Source organism: Apodemus sylvaticus, chromosome 1, assembly GCF_947179515.1.
Source record: "Apodemus sylvaticus chromosome 1, mApoSyl1.1, whole genome shotgun sequence".
Classification (NCBI taxonomy): domain Eukaryota; kingdom Metazoa; phylum Chordata; class Mammalia; order Rodentia; family Muridae; genus Apodemus; species Apodemus sylvaticus.
In genome coordinates, this window is record NC_067472.1 from 155,267,769 (window position 1) to 155,288,841 (window position 21,073).

Sequence of the window (21,073 nt, forward strand, 5' to 3'; positions counted from 1 at the left end):
GAGGAGGCGGAGGGGGAGGGGGAGGAGAGCAGGGGGGAGGAGCGGGCCGGGAGGGAGGAGCCCTGGCGCGGGAGCGCTGGGCGGGCGGAGGCGGGGGCGGAGCCGGACAAGAACAGCACCCGCCCCCTATGGGTCCGCGGTCGCTCCGGGGCTCCCGCGCCCTCCCCCAGCCGTGGCAGCGGCCGTGCGGGACTCCCGGGGAGGGGCTTGCGTGCGGCCGCAGGTCCGCGCTGGACACTGCGGGCGAATACCACGACTGCGTGGCGCCTTGAAGGGCGGGGGAAGGGCCACGGAGCCAAGTCCTCAGAGCTTGCCATGGCCAAGCGAAGGATGGGGCCCGGAGTGCATCGCACCGGCTCTGGAGACATAGGAAATGCTCCACATCCCTCGCCCTATCCCACCCTCCACCTTCAACCCCGCCCTGCTCAGAGGGAGAGCCAGTGGGGGCACCGCCACCAGCCTTGGCGCTCTGCCTGGTCCGGATCCAAGCTGCAGAGCTCTGAGGTAGTCCCATCCTCACCTTCTGGGCTCAGATCCTCGGGTCCCCAGGGTCCAGGCAAGCCAGATTGGCAGCAGCAGGGCCTGGAGCCCGGAGCACATGGCGCTGCTCCTCTAGCCTAACCTGACAGGGAACTGCTTCACTCCACCGTCACTGAGCTAGGAACCAACGGCGACGTGGGGATCCCCGCCTCCCCCCACCCCGCCCCTACCCCCACCCGCGGGCTTTCCCGCCTGACCCATCTTCCAGCCCCTTGCATGGCGGCAAGATTATCAATTTATCAAATATGACTATGAAAAGCAGTTTCCTTAAACTGTGTCTCTCCTGCACAACCAAGTGAGTCCCGAATCCTTCCTGCTCTCATAAACGCATTCCTAGTGAACCGCAAAGAGAAATCTTGTCGATGAACTCCAATCCAAGCCACACTTAAGAGATCCTAGCCTGTCATTACAAAGATGAGAAATAATGTGCCTTTTCTGGTGCAGACCAGAGACATCCACCCATATTTTATGGTAAATATCTTTGTTTTCCTTGTGACGGGACTCCATCCTTTAGTGGTCATTAGAAAACTGCTGGGATATTGGTCAAAAACAAGCACTGGTTGGTACACACTGATTTTATATCGCCACTGTTCACTCGCTGGTGCACATCCCACCTGTACATCACAGGAGTACACCGACTGGTGCTTGCCCCACCCCGTGCGTGTGTCACTATTGTGCACCCAAGGGGTGCCTACTCTCCTGTGGACGCAGGTTGCCTGTTTTTGTATAGTTACACCATGCCACTATAGTCAAACAGGGAACCCTACAGATCAAGTCTATTTCTAATTTCTTTAGATTAGTTCAGATGTCCAGGATGTGATGACTGTTTAGTGATATATGACTACTTTCCAGTATTGACTCCGTTTTTCCCCCATATCTGTTTTTTTCTGTTACAAGATTAATGTAGGTAAATATCTAAATCTAGACTCTTATTCTCAAGCTGGCATGGTTTTTGTGCATTAATTTTAAATATCTTTGCTTTTCTGAAAATCAGCAGTTTTATTTTTGGAACTGTGGATGTGACTGCATTACCTGGAAGGTTCAGAGATAAATATAGTTCCCTAATTATTTTCTGGAAAAGTCTATTCATAAGTGCTTTGTATTCAGTGTCCTGATAGTGTGCACTAGAACTGTCTGAAAAGTGGTATCTTCATCATAGCGCACATTTATGATTAGCCAGTCTCCTGTTTGCATGCACTAACTTTAGTGATCTATCCTGCTGGGAATCATCACTATGAAAAATAAAGAATGATCAGAAGAGCACGTGCGAACAAACCAACGCCATTGCAGGGCCTGCCTTCTTCCCTGCTGGTTTAAATGCTCTACAATTGGCCGAAAAGCATTCCTGGTCAGCTGTCGCCCACCTTAGATCTCTGCTTCCATCTCTTTCTGGAGTTCTCACCCTTATTAATCAACAGCAGTTACTCTAGTCCCTGATTATCTGACAGCTCTGATCAACTGTAGGTGGGAGCAGTCTGTCAGGCTCATTTTTTGTCCATGTCCGAAACTAATGAGGAGGAAGGATAAAACACTTCCTGCTCCAAACGGCCCTACTCAAAATCCAGCAAGTTAATGGTCTTAGGATGGATCTTTGGCCAACAGAAAGAAGGGTCCAATATATATATATATACTTCTTATTGCCTCTTAAGAAGAGTGGCTCAGTCTCGCAAAGCCTATGAGATATACATCCCAGCTCCTCAGGCTCAACTTGATCTGTGTGCTGGTAAATCTTCCTGTTCTCCCTTTCCTGGTCTCAATCCATTTTCCTTCCATTCCTGTTTTCATTGCTGCTGCACAACTTAATACAAAAGTGCCATTTAAATTTTGCCTGGGGATATGTTTTCTGGGAATCTAGGCTAAGCGTGGAACCACCTGGTAAGTCATTAAAAATGCCACTTAAAATACAATCACCTTAAAATAGGAAAACTTTAAAAGACTACACTCATGTAACCACTGCAATTCAAGTTGCATGGGCCAAGGATGTACACACCCTCTTGGTCATTGCAGCAACTTCTCTTCTTGGCCTACTTTTTGAGGCATGCCAAAAGGCTGGGTGAACCATGCCCTTCTCTCTTGTTTAAGTTCCTAAAACCAAGAATTTGTCACTCCTCGATTAACTGGGTGATGATGTGTTGGCCAATTCAGCAGGAATTGAGCCAATGTGCCATGAGAAATGGTCATTTTTCTAAGTAGTATATTATAAATCATTTAGGAAACAAAATGGGGAGCGTCAGACTGTGTGCAAAGGACTGTGGGAGGCTTCGAACAGCATAAGCTAAGAGTAAAGAAACAAAACCAATACCACCTGCACTACCAAATCACTTCTTTGCTCTATAGATTATTTTTTATTTGTTTCTGAGCTAGAACAATGCTCATACATGTCAAAATATAATGTTTCTTATCATTGCATATTCATTGTACAAAATAGTGAGTTTCATATTGGCATCATATAACTTTTATTTAATTATGACCATAAGACAATAGGACTTTAAGAGTCCGCAGTGGGTAAATGTTCATGACAGAAGAAAAAAGAGGCAAAAGGCAGTTTTTTCACAGCTAAGCTGCTTGAAGCAGGCTGGGATTCCTTGCTATCTAGATCCTCAGGTGGAGGGTGGGAGGAGGTCACACTAAACAGGAAGCAATCAGTCCACTGATAGGAAGGACCTTATAGCAGAGTTCTTGTGAATCTGGCAAGTAATCTGAAAGAGTTGTGGTTAAAAACTGAGCCTCTCCTCCCCCAACCCTACCCCACTCTAATTTTCTGCCTCACCATATAGCGTCTCTGTTCTCACATCTGCCTTGGTCACCCATGATGCTCCTTGGCATTAGATCCTCTACCTTATCTAAGGGTCTCTCTCGCGTGCTCTCATTCTCTCTCTCTCTCTCTCTCTCTCTCTCTCTCTCTCTCTCTCTCTCTCTCTCAAGTACTCATTTTGTGTAGTTAGCTGTACTTACAGATGTTCTTTGAGGCAGAAAAGAGGAATGAAAGCAGATGACTGCATCCTATTTCCCCGCTAGTCTGTTTGTCTATGCTTTGGATGGTCCAAACACCTTTCAGCAAACCATGCTTTATGTATAGTTGTCCATTACCTACTTAAGAAAATACTGGGAGGGGAAGAGTAAGGAAAGAATGCAAGCAAGTTACATAGTATGTGTGTAAAAGTATACATATGAAAATGAAAGGATATTGGCCTTTTTCAAAGTCCTTTCTACATCTATTGACAAGGTCATGTAATTTGTCACTCTGAGTCTATTATATACTATATTGCATTCACTGATTCATATGTGTCAAATCATCCTTTCATCCCTGAGATGAAACCTACTCAGTTATGGTGTATGATTTTCTTTGAGTGTCCTTGAATTAGTTTTGTAATATTTTTATTTGTCAATTATTACACCTGTGTTCACCAGGGGAAAGATCAGTAGTTCTCTTCTGATTTTGGATTCTTATCTGGATTTAGTATTAAGGTGACACTAGCTCCATAGAATGAGTTTTGAAGTGTTCTGTCCCTGTATATTTTATAAAATGTCTTAAAGAGCATAGGCGTTAGCTCTTCTTTAAAGGTTTGATGCAATTTGGTAGTGATTCTAGGAAATCTTTGCCTTTCTTCTTTATTATGACTGCACGGTGGCTGCCTGTTATAGACCTTGTGTGTGTGTATGTGTGTGTGTGTGCATTTGATTTAATTTTGTTAGTGTAGTGGTTGAATAAAAATGATCTCCATCGGCTCACATGTTTTTAAACTTTGACCCAGGTGATAGAACTTTTTGAGAAGGATGAGGAGGTGTGGCTTTGTTGGAGGATATGTGTCACTGGGGCAGGGTTTGAGGTTTTAAAACACTCATCCCATCCTCACTATACTCTCTTCCTCCTACTTATTGTTGAGGAAGTGGGCTCCAAATGCTCCTGCTGCCATGACTTCACTCTGCCATTGTGTACTATAACTCTGAATGTGTAAGTCAGTTAAACTCTTTCTTTCAAAGATTTCCTTGGTCATAGTGTTTCATCACAGCAATGGAAAAGAGGCTAATACAATATGGTCATATATACACATGAATTTATCATTTTCTTTTGGAGTTTCTACAATTTTTAGAGTACAAGTGTTGTGGTGTATTCCTGTTTGAAGGAACATTCATGACATGAGAATGACCATGTCAAAGACCACAATGCTTCATTCCTCAGACTTATGGGAATGGCAAAACCCTCCCTAGATCAGGCTCGAGGAAACTGCAAGGCCTCTGGTCTCAGTACAGATGTGGACAGTGTGTCCAGAAAACATCACCCACAACTTCCTTCCCCTGGATGAGCAAATCCTGAGACTGATTCCTATGCAGGGAGGCCCTGTCTACCTAAAATAGTGAACCCAGCTGTTCATTCACCTGTATCTGATAAACTTGCTGACTTTCTGGGCTCCATCATAGCGCACAGCTTATCCAGTCTCAGCTTCTCAGTATGTGTATCTCCATGTATTCCTGCCATCGAGTCCCATCAATCTTACATCCGTGTAGATCACAGCAAAGTTTTCCAAGTATTTACTACTAAATCTGTGGATTTCATTACCATCTGTGTTAACACTGCCCTTTCACATACAGTTTGACTAATTTGGGTCTTATCTCTCTCTTACTTTAGTTAAGGAATTATCTATATTATATATTCATGGAGCCAGTACTTTTTACCTTCGATTTCATTCATTTCTGCAGTGAACTCCATTGATACTTCTTATTATCTGCCTGTCTGTTTGCCTTGTTCTTCTTTATCTAAGACATTGATGGATACCGTTAAAGTATATATTTGAGATCTGTTTAATGTAAGCACTCATAGTGACAAATATTCTTCTAAGGACTGCCCTGTTGGGTTCCTAAAGGTCCTCACCACTATGTTTTCACTGGCATTTCATTCTAAAACTATGTGCTTTTCCCAAGTTTCCTCAATGGCACTGTTCATTCCAATGTGCATTGTTCAATGTCCATGCATTTCTGTTGTGTCTGCTTTTATCATGCTATAAATTCATACCTTTATTCTGCTATACACACAAGGAACTGTTTCTATTGTTTTATATTTGAAGAGATTTGCTTTATTTTGCCCAAAATAGCATCTATTTTAGATAAAGTTCTATAGGCTGCTGGAAGGAAGTGTATTCCTTGGCTATTAGATGGAGTAACCTGTAAATATCTCCTAAATCCATTTGATCTATGATGCAGACTTATTCTGAACTTACTAAACTTTGAGTCTGGCTAACCACTCTATTAATAAGAGTGGAGTTTTAAATTAACCTGACACTGCTGTATCAAGACCTATCTATTTTTTAATGTCCATTATTACTTATTTATACAGCATTGAAGGTTCTAAGATTCAATGTATATGCATTTCAATTGTTAATTTTCTTCACGGATTTGTCCTTTGTTAATATGCAATGATCTTTACTACTTCTGATTACACTGACTTGTAGTGACTTTGTCAGATTATAAATGTCATTCAAGCTTGCCTGGACGTCTATTTGCTTCATAAATGTTCTTCCATTCTTTCATGTTCAGCTTGTGTCTTGCCAATTGAGGTAAATTTCTTAGGGACAAAAGATAGCTAGATCTCATCTTTTAACTGTAATCATCTGGTCTGTGTTCTTAAATTGTAGAGTGAAGTGAAGGCCATTTAAATTTAGTGTTATTGAGAGCTTTGCTGATTCTTGCAATTTTCTGACTGATTGGATTATTATTTGGTATTTTCTTTCTTCATCTATATGAGGGATTTTGATGGTTTATTGTGCTGGACATGATGAATTCTGTCTTCATTTCCCTTTGTTCTTCTGTTGCTGACAACAAGTTTATTCTTTGCTGCTTCCCTTGGTTCGCTTTTATTTCGTGATTCCCTTAAATATCGTGTGCAAAGCTAGCTTAGTGGTTATGCTTTCATCCAGTTTGCTCTTGAATTGTTATATTCCTATGTCAAATTCGAGAGATAACTTTACTGAATGTAACAATTTTTGGTCGAATGTTATCTATTTTCAGGCTTTAAGATGTATATCATTTCAGATTTTAAACATTTTTTTCTAATTATATGTATATGTTATGTTCATGTCTGTTGTGTGCATTTGTGTGCAGGTGCCCATGGAGGACAAAGGAGTCGGATACCCTGGAGCAAGAGGTAGAGGTCATTGTAAGCCACACTCTGTGGATGCCAAGAATCAAATTCTTGTCCTCTATAAAAGCAGTATGTGCTCTTAAACACTAAATAATTTTTTCTAGCACACGGTCATGGCTTTAAGCTTTGTTTTAAAGAGATCTGATAGTATTTTTAAAGATTTCTTTTTATGACTCTGTAACTATATAAGAAGGGTTGGGATATGTGCATGTGAGTACAGGTATAGGTGGAGATTGGAAAGGTATTGGATTACTTGGATCTGGATATATGAGGATATAGAAAGTTATGATCTACCTGAGGTGAGTACTAGGAGTTCCCTGATGTGGGCGCTGAGGACCAAAATCAGGATCTCTGCAAAGCAGTATGAGCTCTTAGCCTCTCAACCAACTCTCCAGCCCACTGGAGAAAATTAAATGGTAATTTTAATGGGTAGATTGGTATTTTTCTCCTACAGCTTGTAATATTGTTTCCCTGTTAAATAGGATACATTTTTGTCATCTTGACTATGGTGTGTCACAAGTGGTGCTCTGGTTATGTCTATTTCGGGTTCTAAATGCTTCTTCACCTTGTTCTGAATGTCCATTTATTCCTGTGATCTGGAGAATGTTCTGCCATAATTTTATTGAATAGGTTTTTTTTATGATGTTAGTTTTTAATCTCAGGGGTCTATTATATATACATAGCACATACAGACAAATATATATATATATATATATATATATATATATATATATATGTACTTATACACATATACACACATACACACACACACACACACACACACACACAATTATGAATGACAGCTTTTCACTATGTAGTCTAAGATGACCACAAACCTGATATCCTCTTACCTCAGCCATCCAAGGAGCTGAGATCACAACTTAATCCCACCACACCCTGGTTATTGCCCCCACACACACAAATTCATATGAGCTGTTGTCCCTTTGTAAGACTCTGGTAAGCTTACTGGGGACCTCCTGAGTGAACAACTAAGTAGGGAATCAATGCAGAAAGCAAGATGAATTTATTGTTCCAACATGTTGGGGCCGCCCTGCACATGGAGAGAGAGAACAACTATACACAGCCCATCCAGGGAGCCTTTTATACAGTCCTTAAGACAGCAGCCATTAGGTACAATGTGATTGGCAGAACAGTGTGACTTTTAAACTGAGTGGTCTTTAGGGAGTGAGGTACATGGCCAGTGGTCGCTGGAGGTTGAGGGCGGTCACAGGAACCCCTACCTGAAGGTGGCTAATGGTGGGTCCCTCCTCCCTATGGTCTGAGAATATAACTAGCCCCTCCTTTCCAGAGGGGAGTGGTGACTATGTTCTTTATGACCTTTCTCTTTCAGGAAGGGAGAGGTCTGGCGGAATTTTTCAAAGTTTCTGAGCTAATCTTTTCAACTTGATTGTTTCATAGTGTTCTTAAAAGTTGTAATCATGCTATTTTTATCCTTATTGACATTAGAATGTAAAATAGCATTTTTTATAATTTTGTCCTTTATCACTGGATCTTCTTTGGGGCGCAGTGTTGGAGGGGCTTGTTTTAATGAATGGGAATGTGTTCCACAGAGTTTTTATTTGAATTTATATCTCTATTTCCAGCTTTTCTATTTGTTTTTTTTTGTCTTTTTCAAATTCAAATTACCTTCCTTAATTTTCCATGCTTGCTGCTAACTTTCTCATCCATTTTCTTATCTATTTCATTTGTTTGTACAATTTTTGAAGCTACTGATTATTTGTGGAAAAACTGCTAATTAAAGTCAATGTCTACCATGACTAGATAATCTTTTAGCTAGGTATAATATAGGAAACTCCCTTCAAATAGTGGGTCTTCTCCTTCTCCGACATTCTCTGGGTAATTCAATACCCTCTATCTGAGGAATGTCCTATGGCCTTATTTGATTACAGGATCAATTTCCTTTCTCCTGGTAAAATCTGTTCAACCAGAACTTGAGATTTCTGAAATGCTTCCCCATGCTAGCAAGGCATTCCAATGACCCTAGGCTCCGAGCCATTGCCCATCCTGGATCCTTACCCTCAAGTCCCCAAGACATTATAAGCCTTTAATCACCCTAAGTAAAGTTGATCTGCCTACTTATTGCTAGTCCTGGTGTGGTCTATTCATACCCACAGGGCTCTGAAAACCACTATTTTATGTCTCTGCTCCCACTGCCCTTGTGGACTGTATTGGCCAATGATCCATGAGAGGCCCACAATTATTGTTCCAGATGAAATTTTGAATTGTTCATCTGCCCATTTCCGTAGCTTTAAAATCAGTAGCTGAGAAGTTACACACATCTGGGTGAGTTTTCCAACCTGCTTTTTCTGTGTTCCTCTGATTTTTCTCTTGAACTTGAGGGACTGTTGGGTTTTTATCTCTTCTATTTTTACTTGAGGTTCTTCCTAATTAAAAGTTTACTCTGAGGGTTTCAGCCCTTCACTACTGCTCAGCCAGCTGCCCTTTGACGACCCTGCTTTCTTCTTTCATCTCTGGGTAGGCCTGCAGCTAGAGCTGTTTCTCTTATACACTCACCTTTCTGTTTCTCCAGTTTTTAGCTTTCCCATCTCTCCTTTTAAAATGACTACTACCCTTCCTCTTATTCCACTTTGGAAAATTGTCTGCTTTTTTTGTTTGTTTGTTTTTGTTTTCTCGTGATAACCATCCTTTTTTTGCCACATCATATGGAAGCAGTTTCTTATCCCTTGGAATGTCTCTAATTTGGTTAGCATTTGGAGGCTAGGTTAAACCATGGGCCCTGGGCATGCTTAATCTGAGCTTTACTGATGCTCTATACTAACATCACTTTAGTTTGCTTTTACTTTTTATTTCTAAGATAATCTACTTTCCTACCATATTTTTGTGGTACAATCAGAAAATGTTATCTATATTTTTTAATTTTTAATTTATTGTAACAATACATAAACAATTATAAATGCCTCATGACAGTTTAGAGTCTAATTTTGTTCAATGATTTTTATCAGAGCTAATATATTTTGACAAAATTTACTGATTATATGACTCAAATATTTTTAAAAAATATTTGGTGTACTTTCTTAAGGATTTGAGAAATGTCTTTGAAGCTTTTTTATCAATAATGTATTAACATTTTCATTCTTTTCATCCTTATTCTTATTAAATTGTTCCTATAAGAAAATGCCTTTCCTTTACAAGCTAAGTGCTTCTGGACAAAGCATTGGTGGTGCTATCCTGCATCTTTTCAGTATTTTGGCCAAGAAAGCAGGTCTTTGTTCCCTTTTTTCGTTCCTGCTTGTTCCCGCTATTATTTCTTGCTTTCTGATGTCTATAGGACTCAACAGAAATTAATGTGATAAAAAGGAATCCCAGGAAACTCCCTAAAGTATCATTCATGAATTGTGGGCCACATGTCATTTTCTGTAAAATTAGTAGTGATGCCTGCAATGTCACTTATTTTCATGTGTATTATGTGGCCCTTTTCACCTGTGGTTAAAAGTAGGAAATAATACAGGCTCATGGGAAGTTACACAGCTCTCAGTGGCTTCTGTTAAATGTGGGGACCCATGGTGATGCCAAACATAACCCCAGGCTAGCCCACAGGCCCAAAGACACTCCAGCAAAAGCCTTTGAACCCAAATACAGAATAGTCCTAAAGCAAGGCAAGACTAGATTGGTGAGTTTGGGAAAGTTTTACATTGCAGTGCTTAGGAGAAAACAGTGGACCCAGGATGGAGACAAAACTTAACTACAGATGAGTTTCATGGGAAACGACATGGGGAAAATCTATTGGTACTTAGCAGGAAGCATCATCCTTAGCTTTCGTAAGTGTTGGAAGTTTCTATACACACCAGGGAAGAAAAGGCATAAAGAGTCTCTTAGCTGAAACACTGGGAACTACAATAATGACTAGCCTGGCAAGATGTCCCCACTAGTGCAATAGTGGCACAAATGTCATGACAGTAACATAGGACTTTCTGATTGGATTTAAATCCTTCTCCACAAGATGAAACAGATGTATGGTATGGTTAACTGAACATGAACCTCAAAGTTGGCTAGGCAACAGGTCCTATAAGAGAACCCAGTATTAATATTCTGCTAAAGGGATACAATAGCAAATCACCCTATATGCTGTCATCTTTATAACTATAACTTAGAATAGCTTTTTATTTTACAATAGATGTTGATAAATTCAGAGACACACAAATGGTCAACGTGAAGAGAATACGAAACTTTGGAGTTCTCAGCTATAAATGAGACATGCATATTACACTCCATCTTACCAAGGCTTAGATATAATCATAGTAGAGAGGAAAAACTACTTTTAAGAGCCAGGGAATAGCTATCAACAGTGAAATAGTATTTGCTGGCTAGGACAGTACCAATGCACATGAGAATTTACAGCAACCAGGACTACATTTACAATATCTTCACAAGAACAAGCCAGCCAACATCTCAGCATGCATTTATTTACCTTTAAATATTTACCTCAGAAGTTCTTCAGGTATTAAATAATACCTTCAGGTATTATTTATAATAATACCTGAAGAGCTATTGGCACCTGATGGCTTCTTGGGAAAGGAAAGTCAGGGGGGTTTTGTTGTTGTTGTTTTTATGTTTTGTTTGGTTTGGTTTGGTTTGGTTTGGTTTCTGATGGATCACATGAGAGGCTACCGGTGTTCCAGTAGATAGTCCATACAAAATCAAGGAATTCTAAGCAAACTCATTGATTTAAAAATAATAAGGGAAGTAGAAGAAATATGAGAAATGCTGGGAGGGGATAGAAGAGAAATTACAATGGAGAGAAAGGGGATAGATTTATTGAAACACATTATGAACAATGTGAATAATAAAATATTTAAATAAAGAATGGGAAATTGTACATTTGCTCCAACTTAAATAATGCATTTACTCCTTACCCTTAGTCTTTCTGTACAATATTTTTAAAATATTTCTGTCATTTAGGCTATTAAAAGAAGACAATAAAGAAGAAAGATAAATGTCTGTATTTAATCTTCCATGTTTAACTCTTAGTTCCATTAATACATTTGCTAATATTAGATCACTCACACATTCCTGAAATAAACCATAACTGTCCATACTATATCACTAAGTTTTAATTTATGTGAATCTGTCAATATAACTTTTATTATTACTTCTTTCTCAGAACATAATTATAAAGTTAGAGGGGTGTTTAACACTTCACAGAGCTAGCTGCTTTTTGAATTTCTATTCCTTCCTTCTCAGTATTTTTCCCTTATTTTCTATTTCTAAGAAGAAAACTCATCAATTTCTATCCATTTTTAAATGGTGTTGCCTTTGATTTTATCACCAACTATTACTTTGTAAGCAGAATTTTCTGTCCATCAATAGTTTTTATTAGCAGTGTAATGATAGACGTTCAGGGCTTGATGACAAAAATTCAAGCTTTCAAATATTTTTTGAGGTGTCCTGGGCAATTTAATGGGCTCTCTACCCTGTAAAGCTCTGTTCACACTGCAGGTAGTACTTCAAGAGACAAGGCAACACTCATGGAAAAAATGGTTTGTTTTCTCCTCACTGAGATATACTAGGTATTGATCATTCAACAACAGGCTACTCAATGGTAAGACACCTTTGCCACTGCAAGGAAGATACACATAGAGCAACAAATGGCCAAATTATAGCACAAAAACCTATGAAGCATGAAAAATTAAGGCAATGTGAGTCCTCATAATAACTTCGCAACTCTGAAATTCACACATGCTCTAATAGATAAAATAACAGAGGAATATTTTAAAGGCTTTCAGGTAAAAAAAAATAAATCAATAGTAATATGAGAGGTGGGGAGGGGAACACAACAAAGTAAACACAGTTAACTCAGATGAGAAGCAAAAAGTCAACACCTACAAAAGTCAGTAAAGTAAATGAAAAATTAAGTGACATTAATTAAATTACAACAGGGAAGAGAATTTCAGGAAGGCGATCAGCATTTTAAAAACAAGAAGAGAGGCTGGGGAAGGGGAATGTTAGTAATGAAAAGTTCAATGAACCAATTGAGAAGTGTCACTAACAGGGTTCACCAAGCAGAAGAAAAAACACAATGATGAAGGACACTATGTCAGTCAAACATCAAGACAGAAAGAAAAATTCATAACCACAAATATGACATCCAAGAATTCTTGGATGTGATCAAGAAAGTGAAACCAAGAATTTAGGTAGGAAAAGGCAAAGAGAATCTCTTTGATGACAGAATAGCAGGAAATTTCCTAAATCTAGAGAAAAAATTAGTTGTGAAACATAAGAGACATGTGGAACCCCAAATATACATGAAGAATCTGCCAGTGGAACATTATAGTCCATACATAAAACAAAACAACAAAATAAAACAAAAAAACCAGAATACTATAAGTTGTAAGGAGAGATGACAATGACAACATTTTCTTCTAATCCGTTTATTCCTAATGCTTGAATTTAATCCCTAGAACCACATAATAGAAAGAGAGAACTGAATTTTATATGTTAACCTCTTCCCTCTAAGAATGTATCTATGTATGCACAAACAAGAAGATATAAAAAGAAACTACATTAAAAACTGTAAGAAAAAAAAGTCAATTTACACACAAAAGCAGAAACACAGAAAACACATCCCTTGCTAGCATCCTTAAAAGAAAAAAAAAAAAAAGGAACATCATCAGACCCTAAAAGTAAATAGTTCCCAACCAAAATGGTTTTGTTCATCTTTTAAAGTTAATATAGAGAAAATGGTACTTCGATATAAGCATAAACTAAGATAACTAATGACTATCAAGTCAGCACTGCCAATATTTGAAGAAATACTGTATATAAAGAAGGAAGAAACAGTCTTTATCATGACAGAACAAAAATAAATGAATTTCAGGAGACAACTGTTGGAACAAAGGAAACTAGGAGGGCATCTACTGAAATCCACACAATGAACCAGCAAAGCCCAGGTGCTAACAGGTGAGAAAAAAACCACTCACCCTGAAAACAACTCAAAATAACAAGAATGGGGGGGAAACCCCTTCTTAATGTAAATCTTAAATGTAAATGGCCTCAACTCACCAATAAAGATGAAGACTGACAGGAAGCTTTTTTAATCTAACTGTGATTGTCCCTGAGAAACACATCCCACTGTTAAAGACACCTACATATTGAGAATCTAAGAATGAAAAATATTGTACCAAGCCAGCCGAAGTTGATTGCAGGCTGTATTGTGTAAGAAAGTGGATGACTTCAATTAAAAAAATAGAAGACATACCTGAGGCTACCATATATTAATCAAGGAGATGAAGCAATAGTAAATCTGCATGTTCTGAATGTTAGGTTCCAAATTTTATAAAGCAAAAGCAAACTGACCCTAAAAAACAAACAGGTCCAAATGCTATTATAACAGGTAATTTCATAACCTGCTCCTATCTCCATATAGGTCAACCAATCTGAAAAACCAAAGAATTTTCAGAGCTAAACTACAATGTAGATTAGATGTCGTTAACAGATACATAATGACTATTCCATCCATTAGATATAATTCATAGTAACTTACAGAATTTTACATAAAAATAGATCATATTCTAGGCCATAAATCCTTAGCAAATGCAAAAGGCTCAAGATAATTTATTGTATATCAGATCATACAATAAGAAACAACAGATCAATAGCAAGAAAAACTCCTGAAACTGAAGAATACATTCTGGACAAACCAGTAGGTTGATGTGTTAGTTACTCTTCTACTGCTATGAAGACACATGCAACTCAAAAAGAAAGCAATTAGTTGAGGACTTCATTACAGTTTCAGAGAGGGAGTCAATGACCACCATAGCAAAGAGAATGATGACAGATAGGGAGGCATGGTGCTAGAGCAGAATAGTAACTGAAAGCTTATATTTCATCCACAAGCTTAAATCACAGAGAGACAGAGACAGAGACAGATAGAAAGAAACCACTTTTGAAACCTCAAAGACCATGCCTAATGATGTACATTCTCCAACAAGACCACACTTTCTAATTCTTCCTAAACAGTTCTACCAATTGGGAGAGCAAGTATTCTAATATATGATCTTATGGGGTCATTCTTATACAAACCACCAGTTGTTGGGAGTGATGTAAATTGTTAGAATCAAATGGAAAGTAAAACCACAAAATTTAATGTAGATGTTTTATCATTTTAAAAAATCAGGATGGTCTCCACCAAATATCTAATGATATGATTTAGGAAAAAATGAAATCAAATGTTATATAAATAACAAACATTGGATCAAAGATTAATGAAATAAAGATAAAAAGTTTAATATAGAGAATCAAACAAATTATTGATTGAAAAACCTGGTAAGCAAACAAACCAAATTTAAGAAAGACTCAGATTAACCAAATAAGGAATTGAAAAGGAGGAACTTATTATAGATTCCAATAAAATCCATAAAAACATTAGGGATATTTTGAAATCATGTATATCAAAACAATTGGAAAATATAAGTAAGATGGATAAATTTCTATACACATATGACCTACCAAAAATAAAATAAGAATATGCAAACAAACATATCTCTGATAACCAAGACTGAAACTGTAATCTTAAAAGCTTCTCAACAAAGCCTAAGACCATATGCATCAAAGGCCAGATTTTATAAACTGATTAAAAAAAAAAAAAAGAAAACCTAGTGTCAATGCTCCTTACACTGTTCCATGAAACAGAAAGGAAAGAAACACTGCTGTACTCATCCTATAAATCTAGCATTACCCTGAGAAGCACATGAGAATTAAAAAGAAACCATGAACCAATTTCACTGATAAACACAGAGGAAAACATTTTCTGGCAAAAAGAATCCAACAATATAAGAAGACCATAATCCATGACCAAATCGGGTTCTATCCAAAAGTGCAAGTTTTGGCACAACATATGGAAATCAACAAGTGGGATTCAGTACAAGCATATACTTAAGGATGTAAATTACAATGATCTTCTCAATCAATGCAGAAAGGCTATTGATAAATTTCAGCAGCTCCCGCATGATCCCCAAATAAACTAGGGACAGAAAAGAATAACAAAGCCCAAAAGCAGAGTTATGGGGATCAGAGTCACTGAGACTAAGAATGAAGCTGAGAAATCCTTATTTTGGAAAGGCATACATTCAAATACTAAGGATTTGACACTTTTGATATTGATTCGTTTAATAACTGGTAACACTCTTTTGGGTGTATGGGGTCCCTTGACTAGAGACAATAACATGTGTGACTTCTAAGTCACCAGAGATGGAGACAGAAGATTAGCCATGTTCCCATTATCAAATACATGAAACAAAGAAAGAACAGCAAAGAAGCAAGGAGCCTGTGGTCTGCAAACCAGATCACTGAGGTGCAGCCAGAGAGCATTTGAGCCAAGAGAAGTAGATGGTATTTACTGCTATTTTTTTCCTCTTCTGAGGAAAAAAAGGCCTATATCCTGACAAAAATATCTATTTAAATACCAATGCTTATCAAGGTCTATTCCATGCAGTGAAAACGTTATGCTGACTTCTCACTACCATGTATTGCCTGAGTGAGCTTGTGAATTATATTTAACATAACTGAGTTCACTTACTTATAAGGCGGGGATGATATTCTTGTGTCTTACAACATGGTGTATGACCCTTTATTCTGAAGTCAAATCTCATATAGGATATCTGCCAGATAGGATTTCTTTTCATGTCACAAAAAAGCAAAACTGACTTTAAGTTTAAAAACAGATTTTCCTTTGAGGTGGTATTCTGCTTGTCTCTTGTGGACAGTCTGGGTGTGGCCTGACTTTATTTGTTCTTGATTCTGTGACTATTTAGTCTGAGATAGCATGCCTCTAGTATGGCACAAAAAACAAACCATTTATGTCAAACTTTTGGTCCTGGGGTCTCTTTTGGAACCTTATTCTGGATATATAAATTTACATTTGCAATTTTGTAGCTATGTAGGCTATAAAACAGCCATGGTTTCATTTCACTTTCTTTCTGTACTGCTGTTGGAGTTATTTTCTAGGTTTAATCTCCAGGACAACAACACTATTTTCATATATTTAGATTTTGAATTTTAATGTAACCACAGAATTTTTCAGTTTAGCAGACTATGTATGTATTTTCTATTTTGAAACCCTACTCGGTCATTTGTTATCACTCATATTGGCTTTTCTTCTTCATCTCTATATTATGAACATTGGCAGTTATTCTGAATATTTTTATTTGATTTCTTTGTTTTGTGTGATGTGATGTGTATGTGTGTGTGTGTGTGTGTGTACTTGTTCATGTGAACATGCATGCAGAAGCCAGAAGTCAATGTTGGTTATCTTTCACTATTTCACTTCACATTACTTTTAAGGTCTCTCGGTGACCCTGGAGCTTACTTTCCACCATAGAGTGGATGGCCAGTGAGTATCCAGGATCTGCCTTTCTTCTTTAAATGCTGCTGTCACAAATGTGCACCGTAGTGCCCCAAGAAACTCAAGCTTTCATGCTTATACAAGAAACACTTTGTCTAGTGAGCCATCCCACCAGCCTCTGAAAACAGTTTTTATAGTGAATGCCCTTATATGCTCAAGACCTAGACTTTGTAATTACAGTTATCATTTTATAAAATGGTTTCTACTTTATCAAACATCTGTCTACTCCTGAACCTGCCTGTCTCCATGGGCAGTCTGCATGTGACCTGGCTTTATTTGTTCTTGATTGTCTGAGATAAAATGCCCATTGTATGGTGCAAAAAATATGCCATTTATGTCAACATTTGACATGTTACAACCTGAGTTATAATTTTGCTTCCAGCTAAAATGGTGAAAAAAAAAAAAACCCTGAATTACTTCTTTGTTGGAAATAATAAGGAAGGACTATTGTGTTTCATGATCCTTGAAACAATAGTTTCCACAGTATATGTAACAGTATTTTTAATATCCAATTCTGATTCTGGCTAAAGGACAGTTCTACCAAGTGTGTAGCTCAGAGGTAGAACATTTGACTAACAGAAGTGAGGTCCTAAGTTCCACCATCAGTGCAGCAAGTAGACAGTGCACATCTGCTCAAACTGGCAAAGATCTCCACCATTATGGTATTTAATTAATTCTTGTGCTTAATTAAAAGTTAATAATTAAGTACATGTACTATATGCTTTTCTGTGACACTACGAACACTAGGAAGTACTCTCATGGGTTGTTGGATTGGCATGTATTCCACATTCTTCATGGAACTAAAGGCATGCTTTCTCCATACTTGAGTCATAAATGTAAGAACTTAGCAATCATCAGTGTTTCCCAGGAAGGCTGGCCCAGATTCTCATTCTCTATATTTCTACAGTCTTCTACAGCCAATGGTCTCCCAGAGAACAACATTTACACCCATAGGTTTCATCTCTCCCTATTCTCTTTTTCCTTGATTCTTCCTCCCTTGCTTCATCCTCCACTAAATTGAGTAAAGAATTTTTGGTAAAGGATCAGGTTTTTACATGTTATTGCTAATACCTCTATAGATTATTACATTACAGAAAGATCGTGTGGTTAAAGCATTTACTTAGAAACTGATTTTGCTAAAAACCAAAGAGGAACAACAAAAACATTTGTTTTATGTATATATATATGTCTATATATAAAACAAATGTTTTATATACAGACATATATATGTGTGTATATTTAATTGATTTTTATGTTTAATTCATATTAAACATATAAAATATAATTCATTTATATATTTCCATATATATATTTCCATATATATATATATGTATATATATATATATATATATGCAGTTGTAGACCTCTGAAGTGGCTTTTATCTGCCTCAGAAAGGAAAGAAGCTTCCTTGATGATGAGTAAGAGATATATTTATCTGTGGGTATAGAAAATGTATTCAGAATACAGTTAGAAATTACATTGGTTTAGGGCAATAGGAGGTTCTCCTCTAGAGTTCTGACCTCTCTAGTCATGGATAGTTGTCAAAGTTTACTGTACAAGCAATATGTTCCCTCTTATTGAGTTGGCCTTCAATTCAGTTGGACAGCTGTTGCTTAGTCCTAAGATGAAAGTGCCACCATTGCATCCTTGAGGATAGCTTGCCATTCTAGTCATTGTTGTGGCTTACAGGCTTTACAGTTGGCTGCAACTACTGATCCCTTTCCCCTGTCATAGCACTTATGATACTATAAGAGCTAGTAGTAATCAAAGAACAGGCTCCCAAGTTGGTGCTGGCTTTAGTCTTCTAAGTTCTGTGTTTGAAAGTGGTATCTTTAGCAATGGGGTATTACTTTCAAGTTCTGAAAAGCAACCAAGAGCAATAGTGATAGCCTACATTGATTTGGGGACCTCTGGGATAGCCCTGGCCAACAACTTGAATAGAGTGGTCTCTTCCCTGCTTGGTTCTGGAGGGTTTTGGTATATAGTCTATGGTATTGTGAGAAGGGGCATTATCACTCCATATGATGCAATTTCACTTAAAATATATCATTATTCATATACAGATATAATGTCATTTAAGAAAGATTGTAAAATAATGTGTTCGCTATGGCTTACACAAATCTCCTTAGTGTTATTTATTCCTTCACCCTCCTTCTCCTGTGTTGCCATCCTCCCTCCTCAGCTAAGGAGGAACACTTTGTTTTATCTCTTTCCCTTTTTATAGCAACTGTATTCTACTATGCTCCTCTCTAAAGCACTATTTCCCTCCTAGACTCTTTCTAATTTCATGTCTTCTGTGTTTTGTACTTCAGATTTTGTACTCCAGTCTAATGATTTGGGGCTAGGATACATAAATAAGAAAGAACCTGTAGCATTGTATTTCTGTTTCAAGTTACCTCAGTTGTCACACTTTTTTTTCTTTTCTTTTTTTGTATTCGTTATATTTTTTATTTACATTTCAAATGATTTCCCCTTTTCTAGGACCCCACTCCCCGAAAGTCCCATCAGCCCCCTTCCCTCCCCCTGTTTTCCCACCCAACCCTTCCCACTTCCCTGTTCTGGTTTTGCCCTATACTGCTTCACTGAGTCTTTCCAGAACAAGGGGCCACTCCTCTGTTCTTCTTGTACCTTATTTGATGTGTGGATTATGTTTTTGGTATTCTAGTTTTCTAGGTTAATATCCACTTATTAGTGAGTGCGTGCCATGATTCATCTTTTGAGTCTGGGTTACCTCACTTAGTATGATGTTCTCCAGCTCCTTTTTAGTTTTATTCATTACCTGAACATTTCACTATCTTTTACAGTTGAGAAGAATTCCATTGTGCAGATATCTCACATTTTTGTTATCCCCTCATCAACCGATAGACATCTAGGCTGCTTCCTTTTCCTAGGTATTATGAACAGAGCAACAATGAACCAATGACCAAGCAAACACATCTACAGTAGGATAGTGAGTCTTTTGAGCATATACCAAGTAGAGGGAGAGTTGAGTCATCTGGTAGATTTTATTTCAGCCTTTGAGAACTTTCCACATAAAATCCCATAGTATTTACACCAGTATGCGATATCAGCAACAGTGAATAAGGAGTCCTCTCTCCCTGCATCCCCTTCAGCATTTGTTGACAGATGATTCTTAGCCTTAGTCATTTTGGCTAAGGTCAACAAGTTCTCAAGGTAGTCTTTATTTCTCTTTCTCTGATTGCCAAAGAGGATGAGCACTTTTAGCCAGTTTCATTTCTTCTTGTGAGAAACCTATGTTCAGATCCTTGGGCAGTTTTTGATTGGGTAGTTGTATTATTATTAGTAGTAGTAGTAGCAGTAGTAGTGGTAGTGGTAGTGGTAGTGGTAGTAGTAGTAGTATTGTGTTTTAGTTCTTTGTTTATTATGAAAATTAATCCTCTCTAGGATGTATACCTGACAACATTTCTCTCCACTTTGTAGGCTTCCTCTTCTTCCTATTACTTTCCTTAGGTGTTCAGAGCATTTTAAGTTTATGGCATCTTGTTTGTCAGCTGTTGGCCTTAATCCCTGAGTGAGTGGAATCCTATTCAGAAAGTCCTTTCCTACATATATATCTTACAGATATGTCTGCGTTTTCTTACAGATATGTCTGTGTTTTCTTACAGATATGTCTGTGTTTTCTTTTAGAAGCTTTAGAATTCCAGTTTTACATTGTGATATTTCATCAATTTGGAACTTTTTGTATGTGTGCGGGATAATGTATACATATGTATCTAATTTCATTCTTCTAAATGTGAACATTCAATCTTTTCATACCATCTGTCTTCATTTTGTGTGTGCCTAACTGCTTAATGGTGGGCCAATCACCTGTTTAACTCTGCATTCGTGAAGCTATTTCTACATGTGAACATCCAGCGTTCCTAGCACTCTGTGATTAGGATTACAACATATAAAGAGTTTAGCAACATCAGCTTTCCTCTGCCTCCAGCCCTGACCGATGTACCTCTTAACCATCTTACACTTCACTTATGGAAGGAAATTACTGAGCTGGG

The 21,073-nt window shown here is 37.9% G+C and overlaps 1 protein-coding gene across 1 annotated transcript in view; it reads right to left on the bottom strand.

Moving 5' to 3' along the window:
* Gabrb3 (gamma-aminobutyric acid type A receptor subunit beta3) overlaps window positions 1–600 on the bottom strand; it is a 236,140-nt gene extending 235,540 nt beyond the window's left edge. Inside the window, exon 1 of the mRNA XM_052178514.1 lies at window positions 521–600. Within this exon, the coding sequence (XP_052034474.1) occupies window positions 521–600 (80 nt within the window). The remainder of the gene's footprint in view (window positions 1–520) is intronic.
* Between the last annotated feature and the right edge of the window lie 20,473 nt (window positions 601–21,073).